The following is a 14,221-nucleotide window of genomic DNA, read 5'->3' as shown; positions in this document are numbered from 1 at the left end:
GGTGCCCACACAATGTCAAAGTAAAAAGTCAATTGGCACGCAGCGCATGATTGCTCGAAAATTCACTGCGAAAATATCGTTCCCTTTATTCGTGTGCGCTTCCCTTTGCAGTGCTGACCGCTGCGATCACTATGCTCTAAATTCAATCGACAGTTTCAAATTACATGTAACATGGTAACGAAAGTATTCGAACACTAGTATAACCTCTACTTTCTACGCCATATATTTAAATAAGTATACATTGAAGGGAAAAAATACTTTACGGTATATTAACCCTCTATGTGGGGCGAATTTTTTTCTTAAATATAAAAAAATTTATGCAACGGAAAATCAACGATTATAAATCTATATATGCAGATTAAAAAGAAATTTACCACTTTAAATAATTTTATTATAATATATTAATTCACTTTGTAACTTTGAAGTAACAGCGGCTTGCAACGTTTGAATTTTTGTGCATAGAAGCTCGAGCGTGAAATTCCATAAAACAGTTTGCACTTGGCGTTAAACATTGATGTACGTTGCATTTGGAACTGGTTGCCAAACAGTTTTTTGTGGTCCTGAATTTTCATCATCTGATGATGATTCGGTACTAAATTCATTGTCACTGTTAATAATATTTATGCGACGTCGGGTAAATGTTACTGGATGATCTTCATCGGATTTAGAATCTAATAAAGAATCTTCGGATCTATTACCGCTAATGCGTCTAACTCTAATTCCTCTTTTATTTTTATATGATTTTGTATCCATATTTTGGGTATTTGATATATAAATTTGAAAATAGAAGAAAGCACAACTATTATCCTAAATACACTCGAATCTACCACAATATCCCAATGTAACCTGAAAGTTACAAAACTGTATCATATACAAATAGTAACAAAATGATTATTGAAATGCAAATAAACAAATTGTTATTGATATACGAACCCAGAGATATTATATACTGCAGGCAACTTGCAAGGTATTTACTTTGACATTTCAGATTGATGGTGCTGCCAACCGTCATCAATATTGTTATTGGTTAATGCAAAGGCATTATATAATTAAGACGTATACATCATCTTGTGAAAAAAACTAAAATTATTTAGTAAAATGTGGATATATTAGCTTGTGACTTGAAAGTTACATGGGCCAATAGAGGCTTTCGATTTAATGTAAAACGTTATCAACATAATTAAAAAAATAGTAAGGAACATTTATTACACAATTTTATAAGACGTTCGAATACTTATATTGCACGAAAATACAAAAATGTTCCTTAATATTTTTTTAATTATGTAGATAACATTTTACATTAATCGTAAGTTTGTTGTATTTTGACATTTATATACTCTACTTTAAAGTATTTTTTCCCTTCAATGTATATTTATTTAAATATATGGCGTAGAAAGTCGAAGTTATACTAGTGTTTGAATACTTTCGTTACTCACTGTACGTATATCAAGATCGTGTTACGAGTTTGGTTCTAGCATTTTCGACTCGAATTTGTCTGTATTGTTCGGGAAATTAGATTATTCGTTGGATCAGAAGGTTCGAATCAATGAATGTTATATAATTGTCTAGAAAGTGTTACACTCTTCTCTGTAACATAAAACATTGTTTCATCGTTTCTTCCTTCGCGAAACTTCGAATACATCATTTTATTGTATTTTTTTTTTTGGATTGCGAATAATGGGCCCGGTCGAATATTTTTAGAAAGAGCAAGCAATAATGTCATGACAGCAGCATAGGTCACGCGGATCTGTAAATATGTTTTCCGTTTCGCTGCTGCGGATCGACTTCTCTCATTCCATTTTGCAGTGGCTCATTCAATACGTGCGTCATATTTACGAGCTCCGCGAGGTCGCTCAATCGCTCGTAAAATTTACGAGCACACTTGACCTCGTTCGAACGAGGACATCCGATCTTCCTTCGACTCATTGTCAGTCAACACCTTCAATTTTTCAACGTGAGGCCGCAAACATCTTTGCGACTATGCCCGGATAACCGTGGTTTCAGCGCGGTGGCTAATGAATTTTACATACACAGAAACGTCGCTTGAGTGAAAGACAATAATAGCTTGAAAATGAAAGCGCGAGACAAGAGCAAATAATAATAAACCGATACATACAGATACATACAGACATCTAAAAGTATTCTTAGTTTTCAGCCCTCGCCTCTCATCGATCGGTGTTTTTCGTTAATAACTGGTAAACAGAGCCGCAGATTGCATTTTCGCTAAGGAAAAAGTTGCTTAGAATGGCCTCTGCTACCCCCCCCCCCTCCCCCCCATTTCCATATTATGAAACATTTTTGGGACACCCTGTAGAATGTACTATGGTGATTTCAACGTAACAAGCCAGATGTACAGAGTGTACATAAATTATACGTCACGGCCACCATAACGTGATTCTACGCCTCTGGATCGGTGGTGATCTGCTAAAAAAAATGTATCCCAAAATTGCCCTTGATCCTGAAGATCAAGGTGAAAGGATCAAATTTTCTTATTGCAACGTATAGTACTCATCGAGAGGAGCAAAAGTCTGAAAGGAATCATGGATCTCGAGTCAACCCTTTACATAAGAAACGATGTTGAAGACGGCATATAAGATATATATAGCGTGTCTCCAAAATCGTAGTGCAATAGGCCAGGAAGTTATTGTACATGCAAAAGTAAGTCGAGAAATAAGAATAAAATGTTTTCGTTAAGAAACTGTTTTCAAAAAAAATTAGGTTGAAAAAATAATACCATTAAATAGGAATGAAGTGGCGTGCCTAACTATGGCATACTAATTCTACTTATTATCATATTGGGTTGGCAACTAAGTAATTGCCGATTTTTTCAATGAAATAAACAATTTTTTTTTTACTTGGAATGAAGTTTAATCTGTAATGTATTTTCCATTTTGTTCGATGACCTTTTGCCATCTCTCTGACAACTTGAAAATTCCACGCTCGTAGAAAGTCTGATCCTTTTCGGCCAAAAACTGAGTTAAGTGAGATTTTACAGCGTCGTCATCATTAAAAATTCTACCACAAAGAGAGTTGTCCAGGGATCGAAATAAATGGTAATCCGATGGCGCGAGATCAGGGCTATATGATGGGTGTAACATTAATTCCCAAGCAATATCCAAAGACGTGTGCGGCCTAGCATTGTCCTGGTGGAAAATGACACCTTTACGATTGACCAATTCTGGTCGCTTTTCCTTGACCGCTGCATTCAATTTGTTCAGTTGCTAACATTCACGGATAATAAAAAATAACATAATAATAATTTTATAATATAACATTTACGGATATCATAAAAATGGGAGTGAGAGACATCTATAACTGAAATCGACAATTACTTAGTTGCCAACCCAATAGTACAAGCCACGTGAACTACGCGCATCTTCCAACTCAGTTTTATCGGAAACAGAGAATTGAATGAAAAAAATTGTACGGCCAATTGTACCACGATTTTGGGTGTGGTAATCGTGACATATAATTTGTATACGTCGTTTTTAGCATCGTTTTTTATGTAAAGCGTAGACTCGAAACCCATCGTTCCTTTCAGGCTTTCTCTCAATAAGTACTGTATGTATACATTGCAATAAAAAGAAAATTGACCTTTCGATCTTGATTTTCATAACCTTGATTTTCGTGGCCAATCTTTTTAGCAGATCTTCGCTGATCCAGATTTGTAGAATTACGCTACGGTCGTCGTGACACACAATTTTTATACATCCTGCACTCGTATCGCGTTCCATAGATTTTTCCAACAATAATCCGCAACAAGAGCACGCACAACTATTTGTTCGTTACATTTTTATATGCTTTTCGGCCCGTGGTTAGAAACTTCAGCCAGATTGTAGACCGTGAACTAGCAAAAAAGTCTTCGAGTTTCTCCCATTATTAGGCCGCGCATGTTTATGCATTCGCAGAATATTCCACGATACTGATAGCCTATTATTAACACCGTGGAACATCTAGTACGGAACATATCTGTTCTTCGTGTCTCGATACCGGCGTTCAAATACAGGCGTTTATACTTCGCGTAAACACCTCATCGGTCCGACATCTTTTCTGCTTCCAAGCAGAAATTATAATATTAATATATATATATAATGATATTATATATATCGAAAATGATCTTACATCGTCCAATCTCCATCAAAAAATTTCTCGGAAAATCAAGGTAAACCATCCCAGAGCCCGGTATGCGATCGAAACGCTTGTGTGCCAAGTTGATTTAAGGAAAATTAACATTCGAAGCGCATTCATATGGAACCAAACGATTTTCCGAATCACCGTGAATCACTTGCAAGAACTTCTACGAACTTCTGGGGAAACTTTTCGAGAAAGTTTTTCATGTACATCGAAGAATCTTAAAACTCGGCGGTCCTCGATCATCGAAGAAAAAGCGATCGTTCGATCGAAGGCGCTCAGAGTTAAATGACCCGTCCGTGGACTCTCGAAACGCGTGTAACTCTTCTCGTGTGCTTCCGTTTATTCTTCTTTTCCCGCGTGTTCTCCTTCTACTCCCGAGTTCCTCCTCGTTCTTCTTCTTGTTCCTCGGTGTTCCGCCTGTAAGCTAGCCAGAGACCGAGCGTCTGACTCAGCCGCTCGGGCTGGAAACGGCTGGAAACATGCTCGCGGCACGTTAGTTAAGTGTAGAGTAAGTGTGGCAGTAGGATGCGAGGAACCGTTAGCTCGGCACCGGCTATTTTTATTATTATTGTCGTTGCGCTACACTTTAACCGTACTCGAGAACGAAAGCGGCCGCTCCGAGAGAGATCGTCCCGCGTCGAAACTGACCTATAAAACTGATCCGAGCCGTTCCGTGGTCCATCGAGTTTCCCCAATTCGATCGAACACGAATAAAGACTTGGCTGCGGCGCTTTTATTGCCTCCACAGTCTTCCGCGGCGTCCTGGATCGTAATTTTCGTAAAAAGTATCCGCCGGCGATCGTTATCGGAGCAGACGATAGAAATGTTCGGCATCCGACGATGCCTTTCCTCGGGACTCAATTCCACTTATCTTATCGATCACGATCTTGGCGATCTAAAAGTCGTAAACATCGGAAAAAGGGTATCGGTCTCGTTGTGTTCGATAAAACTTAAACAGGAAGCTCGTGTTTCCATTCGATCGGACTGCAGCTATAATCGAAGAAAAATGCTTGTTACGGGTTTCCACTGATTGGCATTGTTCCCATGCACGATAAATGTTGATGACGGATAGAATGCCGATTTTATATACGTATAATAATTTCTGACTGACTGGTGCCGTTAATGAAAACTTTTACCGAGGCATTCATTGTTCCAACTCCAATTTCAAGAGATATTAATCCGTAAAAACATTTGAACGTTTGAATGGCGGAACTTTTTACAGAGATATTATTCAGTGATCGAGCATGCTTTGGATCATTTATTAACTTTATTTACCAATTTTGTTCAATGTATTCTTCGATATCCTTTGTCGAGTCTGACTCGTGACTCGTGGAGATTTCTAATAATAGTTTGTCAAGTATGAAAATGTTATTCCGTTCTTCTAAATCGGAATAAAAATCTTGTTCTCTTGTCGTCAATATTTATGCGTTCAAGTAAGTTTAGGCACAGCGGAGATATAAATTTTCTTTTGCTTCTAAGAAATTGTTACAGTCGAAATGAAGATAATGATTAAATGAAGATAATGGCTTAAAGTACAGTAATTTCGCCTACATCGTACAGAAATATCTTAGAAGAAAATACACGACGAATACGAATACGAACACCTAGGCTTCAGCTTTATTTTTCTACGTATTAGAGTAAATTGTCTCCGTAAATTGTCTGATGTTGACAATCGGTAACTATAAAAACAAGCCGCAAGGCTCGAGTAATCGCATCTTCTCTTTCAAAATTGTCCATTTCTGAGCGCAATCTGAGCGCGAATTGGGGAGAAATTATTGTACTCGTTCCAGACACGTGATCTTTTCTATAAACCTTAATAAAACATAGTAGAAATTTGAATTAATTGTCAGAAAGTGAACACCAGATTTACGGAACCCGTCAAATTGACGGATCACTAATTTTTTAATTTACGATTATTCATATCGTAAATATACATTTATGAGTAATTTATTCAATTCATATGTTACTTACTGCAAATGTTACAATGATCTGTGTTAAAAATCAGAATAAATGTCTTATTGTTACTTTTACGAACTAATATAAAACAGCTGTTTTTTGTGCTCCGTAAATCTAGCGTTAATAACGATATTTATACTCGGGGCTGCACAGATCCAAGCCCCGCCGTTCGAGTGTTAATATTAACTGTAATAAGGGCTAAAAATTACTGATACCTAATGCCTTATAAAAGTTACAAGATCGAATTTACTCAGAAATTTTGCAATTCCTATATCAATATATCCGAATGAAGTTAACTGATTGTCCGATGAAAGTATCCCCATAATTTCAACAATTGTAGAATATAAATAGCAAAACCGGTCGTTCGACCGGCGACGAGAATATCTAGACTTGATCGAACCGTCCGTCGCATTCCAGAGCCAGCATTAAAGTCAGTAGGTCGATGCCCATCCTTCGAGGAGCAGAACGTGTGTCCGGCCAGGTCTCCAGCCTGCAAGAATGATTTCCAGTGTCAGGCGTCCGGGGAGCGATGTTGCAAGACAGCGTGCGGTCTCAGATGCGTCGTCGGCGAGCTGACAGGATGCGAGCAGTTGGCGCAGGCTGCGGTGAGGAGGTCGCGTGCACTCGGCCCACGTGGACCGTCGCAATTCATTCCACGTTGCAACAACGAAACCGGCGAATTTGAAAGAATACAATGCGACCCCCGCGAGAACAGCTGCTGGTGCGTCGACGAGATCGGCGTCGAGCTGCCAGGGACCAGAGGATCGTCGAAGGACGTCATCGACTGCGACCATCCTCGCGACTGTCCGGCGCACAGCTGTCGCATGCTGTGTCCGTTGGGCTTCGAGGTAATCGCCTGTTCCAATTTGAAAATAATAAATTCAACGTGAATTTCTAAGATGAATTCGTGACAAGATTTTAATGGAACGTGCATCGTATACGTTCATGTATGTTATTTCGTAAGAACGATAAGATTGGATTTATATAAATATGTGCGAACACCTTTTAATTCTTTACACTCGAGGCCGTTTTAACTCTAAATGCAAAATAGTTTTTAAGAACATACTTTCCGCGTTTACTGTATGCTCGAGCGGAGAATTTTATCGAAAAGTCTCTCATAGAAACACGTACAGTAAGTTCTGCTTAATCGACGCTCAAATTGTACACGAAAAAAAATGGACAATTTGGGAAGAGTTGATACGATTATACGAGCCTCGCGGCTCGTTTTTATAGTTTCACCGATCGTCAACAACTATAAAAACGAGTCGCGAGACTCGAATAATCGTATCTCCTCTTCCCAAATTGTTCATTTCTTTTTTGTACAAGCTGAGGGTCATTTGGGGAGAATTTACTGTAATTGTAAAAGAAGAAATCAGAAATCAATCGTTGCGATCGGTTCGGTAGCTCTGGTGTTAAGGGTTTACGGAACCGTGCATCGAATCCTGAAGTAGCAAATATATAAGTGATCCAGATCACTTGACTCGGATCATCTGTTTTCAGCGAGAGAATGCAATTAACGTGCGAACTGTTTGCAGATCGAGCCCAAGTCGGGCTGCCCTAAATGCGAGTGCCGTGACCCCTGCCGAGGGATCACCTGTCCCGGGGCCAGCCAGACATGCGAGCTGATCGACGCGACGTGTGCCCGTCCACCTTGCCCGCCGATCCCCAGCTGTCGCAAAGCGAAGTCCCTGTCGACGATCTGTCCTGCAGGCGAGCCGTTGCAAATCACCGACTCGCCACGGCCGTTCCTCTGCGGCGACTCGCCTGGCAAGCCTAGCTGCCCGCCGATGTACAGCTGCCTGGTCGAGCCGAAGCAGGAATACGGGGTCTGTTGTCCGTCCAGCATAAATCTGAAGAGACCGGGAACCTGTCCCGTCGAGGAGCCCGCGATCTGCGGTAACTCCTGCCAGCATGATTTAGAATGTCCCGGCCCGCAGAAGTGTTGCAACAGCGAGCGCTGCGGCGGCGGCGTTTGCACGGTTCCTCAGGGTCTCAGCGCCTGCCATCGGGACCGGGTGCTCGCCGAGATGCTCAGCATCTCCGAGCGGCAAGGACGAGGATATGTTCCGCAGTGCAGCGACGGTAAGATTGGGAATCGTTGCGGAATGATTCTGAGCGATCACGAAAGAGTTCCGATAAGTATTTAAAGAATGCTAGCAGGAAGCGCGTGTATTAAATGAAATATGTAAAGTTTAGAGACACAAAAGCTAACGATAAGTAATTGTGGAAGCACGTGGGAACGTAAAACTCTGTGCGAATTGATCAAAGAATAATATAGAGGCTCGTTGTCGTTCGTGTACATCGATAAGTTTCATATTTTAGATGGAGGATATGAGTCGAGACAATGCTCGAGGAACGGTTTAGTCTGTTGGTGTGTGGATAATAATGGCAGGAAGATATCTGGCTCTATGGGACCGGCCGAGAAAGTCGATTGCAAGTCGATAACGAAGGGAAGGTCTCTTCCGGCATCGTGCGTTTCCCAGCAGTGTGCCCAAGTTTGCCAATACGGGTTCAAGACCGACGCCTCCGGGTGCCCTACTTGCGAATGCGACAATCCCTGCGAAGGGTAAGTTCGCCGATTCGGTAGGCTGTTGAATGAATTCTACTTCCTCCACTAAATAATTCTACTGCATTGTGGAAAATATACAAACGAAACAAATGCATACTTTAAGCAAGACTCTATACTCTGGATTACCTGATTTTTAGTCATTTGTTTGTTTTCTCTTTTTTCTTTTCTTTTAGGTTTCCCTGTCCAGAGAAAGAGGAATGCGTGTTGAGTAAAGAAGACGGCTGTCCAGATTTTCTCTGTCCAACGAAACCAGAATGCAAGCCCAAGAAAGCCTACAAGAGTCCTTGCGCTTACGGGACCCCATTGATCGACAATGAACGAAACGCGGTCACTTGTTCCGAGAACGATACCTGTCCACAGGGTTACAAGTGTTCTGCCGTACCGGAGGCTGGCCAGTCAGTGTGCTGCATGGCGTTGACGAACTCGACGAAACCGCAGACTAGTATGACAAAATATAACATGTCTGCTACCAACGTCGCGCGCGACACATTCACTTTGAAAATCGTGTAACTCGCTGCTTTATCTTATCCAGCATTTTCTCTAGTTTTTACATCGATCTATGATTCTTAAACTAACTTGTATCTTATATCCAACCAAGGGTTGCACCATTTTCAAAATAACCATATACACATACATAGATAGCACCAACTTGTTCAGATGTTTGTCCGAGGTCTGTTCAAATTACTGCTTAAAGCGTGAAACATGTAAGCGACGTTCAATGAAATTATCGAATTATCATTGATCGTTAAACAGGATATTTATAAAACTTAAGCAACTAATAAATCTGATATACCGTAATACTGTGATGCGTCCGAGAGACCAACTGAATAACGTTCGGCGGAAGACGAAGTCTTGTTCGACCACACGAGCATAATCTATCGTAGATTACATACATCCTTTGTACATACGTTCGATGTCTAATGGAAGTATAAACTTGGTTACAGTGTGCGAGTACTTGCGAGAATTCAATGACCGCATGGAGGGCACCAGGGAGGACATGTCCTTAGCGATCCAAGCACCTCAATGCGAGAAGGACGGCAGCTACAAGCCTCTGCAGTGCCACAACGACACCTGTACCTGCGTGAACGACCATGGAGTGACCTTGAAAACCGGCGTGAACCGCAGTGCCGATTGCAACGAGATGAAGGATCTTCTGAAACTCTGCGGATCACTGACCTGCGACCTGGTCTGTCCCTACGGGTACGAGGTAGACGCGACCGGATGCGATCAGTGTCGTTGTCACGATCCTTGCAACGACGTGGCCTGTGCTCCTCACGAGACCTGCACGATGGTAGACGTAAACTGCGGTTTTGGGCAGTACTGTCCAGCGGTGCCAGCATGTCTAGCCATGAAACCAGGCCAGTGTCCCTACTTGGTGCCCAGCTCGTCCAGCTGCGAGCTGCAATGCAGCAACGATCAAGAATGCTCCGCGTCGGAGAAGTGTTGCTCGACGGGTTGCGGGACACAGTGCGTGGCTCCTGTAATGGCCACCGCTTGTCAGCACGCGCGAGCTGTCGCGGAACACGCTGCCAGAGAGTCCGGCGAGCCTGCCAGAAGGATTTACATTCCCAGATGCGACGCTGGCGGAGCATTCGAGCCGGTCCAGTGTCACAACGGGATGTGCTGGTGCGTGGACGAGGAAGGCAGAGAAGCTGCGGGCACCCGTGTCCTCGAGGGCGTGATACCGAAGTGCAGCACGCCGCTCAGGTGTCCAGAAATCGACTGCAAGCTGGACTGTCCCGAAGGATTCGAGCTGGACCCCGACAGCGGATGTCCCACGTGCTCGTGTCGGGATCCTTGCAGAAGCGTGACCTGCAGAGGGGAGAACGAAGCGTGCAGAATGGTGGAGGTGGCTTGCAGCGTGCCGCCTTGCCCCCCTGTCCCCGTGTGTCTGCCGAAGAAAGATAACCCTTGCCCGAACGGCTCTCCGCTCTTGGACCAAGACGGTTCTCCAGCGACTTGCGGCCCCCATGGGCATCACTGTCCATCGACCCACAAGTGCGAACTGTCTCCGCTGGACGAGTACGCTGTCTGTTGCCCGAAGCCTCGGGAGGTCTGCTTCGAGCCTCCCAGGAAGGTGGTCTGCAACCCCGGCATGGGTTTCAACGAGACGGATAGATGGTACTTCGACCCGGAGCGGAATGAATGCAGGCGGAAGACCGAGTGCACCCTGGGGCACAACGACTTCTCCAGTCGGCTGGTCTGCGACACGGTGTGCCCGGTGTTGTCGCAATGCGAGAGACTGCGCGAGAAAAACTTGAAAACGTCTCAAAGGCTGAAGCAGCCCACGTTCCTGCCCAGATGCGACCCAGAGACCGGAATGTGGGAGCCGGTGCAGTGCCTCGAGCATGTCGGCGTCTGCTGGTGTGTCAATAGAAAGGGTCAACCCGTGAAGGGATCCCTTACCAGGGGACCAGAGCCCAAGTGTAACTTTAGGCAAGCGAGGAGAGGAGGTAGGGGGCCGGCGGTACAAGAAATCGACCGTGAAATTCAGGCGTTCATGGAGAACGCTTTGATCAACTTGGAGACCGACGAGAAGCAGATCGGGAAGGTATTGGGTACGAGGTGTCAGGCGATGAAGGACAAAGGCCACGTTCCGGCTATCTGCGACCGTCAGGGAAGATTCGAGCCGACCCAGTGCGCTGGCGACACATGCTGGTGCGTCGACGAGGCAGGCAATCAGCTCATTGGCTCCGAGCCTTTCCTCAAGGGAACCAATATTTGCTGTAAGTCGTGCTGCCGCGTTCTTCTACAAAGAGGAATGCACTTAGTCATACGACATTATTTATGGACGCGACTAGTATTCACTTGAAGTAATCGATGAATCTATTCTACGATCTGTAACGGAGTTATTCTTCGCAACAAAGTATTAGTAAGAATAAAATATGGATCGATATTCTATTAATATCAGTTAAAATCCACGGTCTAATTATATTACTACTAACGTGACAGGCAGAATGTATTCCTTTATGTTTTTATTTAAGACGATCATTGGTCTTCGAGCTAAAAGCGAATTGATACGCTTGGTGTGTGTTCATGTTTTCCATTTGTATTTCAGTGCCGACTCCGGTGGAAGCTGTCGAAGTGACCCTGCGTTTTCCCGGTCGGTTTCTGGCGAGCGACGAAGCTACCTTCGTCAGACAAACGGAGAACTTCCTGCGCGATTTAGGAGCCAGACTGAGGAACGACGTTCGAGTGGAGATCAATCAAGACTCGGCTATACTTAGCTTCGAAATAATAGGCCCCAATAAAGTTGACATAGCGTTCCACCTGGAGGAATTAACCCGAATACAGAAGTTGTCCATGCTTGGATCGTTCGCGGACGCGACCACGTCACGCTTTACGCACAGAGCGACGCCCATGGCTATGCAGAGCCGAATTGTCGCACTTGAGCAACGGGAAATCCTGACGGAAGTGGAAACACCCGTTTATCAGACAGCCACTCTGGTTTTAGCGGCGGGAAGCGCTTTCATAATCAGCAGCCTATTAATTCTGCTGATGTTATACCGCAAGAAAGTATGTTTTCTCGAATATCTATCGTGTACAGTATGTTTCATAACAGGATTGAACTAACGAACGCTTTGCGGCAGATCCTGCACAATGTTTCAAGTCTGTCCTGTCATGGAGCACAAAGTATAGACTAGCGTATTTTATGGTTCATGGACCGTGAAGATTTACTTCATTTTCGTTTCAGATCAAAATGAAGGATCCAACGAAATTACTAGCGGCGGACCAGCATTTCCTTGCGTACCAGCAACCAGTGTATGTGATATCGGGGGTGGATCAGGAGGACAAGAAGAAGGAAGCCGCCGAGATGCAGGAGAGTACGTCCACGACGGACGTGATCGGTGCATAGGAACGATTTGCAGCGGGATCGTCCACGCGCGAATCGTTCTCACCTCGTATCCAAATATAGTCACAATTAGACTGCGGATGTTTATGCGAACTCATGCCTCGTCGCAGGAATTGATTTCATCTGCCGAAAATATTCATCGATCAACGATAAAAGCGGGAGGTTTAAATTCAACTGACAAATATTACAGTCGGACAAAAAGGCAATATTTTGCTCACGAGATGATCTGATTCGTTCGAAATGTTTCTCTCATCTTGGACAGCTCGCGGAGCCGTATTTATTGCGCATTCTCCATAAACGTCTGCAGTCTAGTCATAATCGCAGTCAACGACTGCATAATCCGTCTCCCTTTTTTCGACAAAATATTTATTCTTTGATTACGAGATGCATCGCGATTGCTCGAATCGACGGTCGACCGAATGGTTCGCAAGTGGTATGTACCTCCTTCCGTAAGACAAGGAGAAAAAGAAAGGACGGGTTCCGGGGATCCGTAGAATCCACGGAATAGGATGTACGTTACTTGCGATACTTCAAGGAAGGGAGAGGGGAAGGGCAGTCTCAGTAAACGTACAAGGATTCGGTCGATCGCCGAGAATGTAGTTCTTTATTTAGAACGGTCAGATTTTCTCGCGGGTTTCTCGGTTTCCGTCTCTACGTCGGAACCGCCAACGCAAAAATGTCCTGGCCCGGTGGTTTAATGCGAGGATGTCATTGCGTTGTTCGTATCGTGGGTGTAAATACTAGATTCATACTATGTTCGTTTATTTATATAGCTCAATAAAGACGAGAAATTCCTCTATGCGCCGATACCCGTTATTTCCCGGTATAAATACAGTATAAGTGCTGGAAAATGTTCAAATATGCTCGAACTACTTCAAACTTAAACATAACTACATTTCAAGCTATTTCGAAAACATTTAGACTGTTCGAACATTATTTTTACCGAAAACATCCAAACGATCGCTTGCTTAGATCTTTTTTTTACAATTTTTATGAAACAATTTATTATTTAACATTATATTATTATTTAACAAGCTATAAAGGACTCTTAAGAAAATTGAATCAAACACCTGTCACCAACAAGTAAAAAATGATCTCTGACAATTCTTAATAAAAACAATATTCGAATAGTTAGAAATATTTGGTATAATTCAAAGTTCGAACTTGAAACCAAACTTCAATCATAGCCCTAGCCGGTACGTTCCATCGTACTCTGGAGTGCAGTACGTCCAATCAGAAACCTGTTTCCCTAAAACCGAAGCAGCAATTTGTCCTGCGCGTAACAGTTCTGAGGCATTCTAACAATTACCACAATAGAAAAAAGAAAGCTATTATCTTCCACCATTGGTCGCGTATTTGAAATCAAACGACAGCGTTCGAATTTGTCAGCAATAGCTGGAATCAAGTGCCATAAGTAGAAGCGCGCTTTTTTTAGCCAGACGTCCGACCAATCAGATGCCTACGCACCGTCCTAGTTGCTTCTACTTGCTTCGCAAGCTCCGCCGGGTGAACATGACCGACGGTGAATATTCCATTCACTGGAAAAGCTGATTTCATGATCATTCTATTATACGGCGACAAGACAAACGATTAAACGATATGGCAAAGCGATGATTTCCACCTGTGAAGTATTGGTCTGTTTTGGAACGGGGGAAAAAGAGAAAATCGTTTGGAGGGCAGGTGGAAACGCAGCCTGAGCTTTCAACGAG

The 14,221-nt window shown here is 43.3% G+C and overlaps 1 protein-coding gene across 1 annotated transcript in view; it reads left to right on the top strand.

Annotated features, from left to right (window-relative positions):
- LOC117226678 (thyroglobulin) overlaps nt 1-13,311 on the top strand; it is a 60,230-nt gene extending 46,919 nt beyond the window's left edge. The window contains exons 7-13 of the mRNA XM_033481266.2: nt 6,508-6,938; nt 7,626-8,172; nt 8,413-8,656; nt 8,833-9,101; nt 9,604-11,385; nt 11,718-12,175; nt 12,354-13,311. Of these exons, the coding sequence (XP_033337157.1) occupies nt 6,508-6,938; nt 7,626-8,172; nt 8,413-8,656; nt 8,833-9,101; nt 9,604-11,385; nt 11,718-12,175; nt 12,354-12,515 (3,893 nt within the window). The 3' untranslated portion in view covers nt 12,516-13,311. The remainder of the gene's footprint in view (nt 1-6,507; nt 6,939-7,625; nt 8,173-8,412; nt 8,657-8,832; nt 9,102-9,603; nt 11,386-11,717; nt 12,176-12,353) is intronic.
- The last annotated feature ends 910 nt before the right edge of the window (nt 13,312-14,221 follow it).

This window comes from Megalopta genalis, unplaced genomic scaffold, assembly GCF_051020955.1.
Source record: "Megalopta genalis isolate 19385.01 unplaced genomic scaffold, iyMegGena1_principal scaffold0050, whole genome shotgun sequence".
In the NCBI taxonomy this organism is placed as follows: domain Eukaryota; kingdom Metazoa; phylum Arthropoda; class Insecta; order Hymenoptera; family Halictidae; genus Megalopta; species Megalopta genalis.
This window is presented reverse-complemented; position numbering and strand designations above follow the sequence as displayed.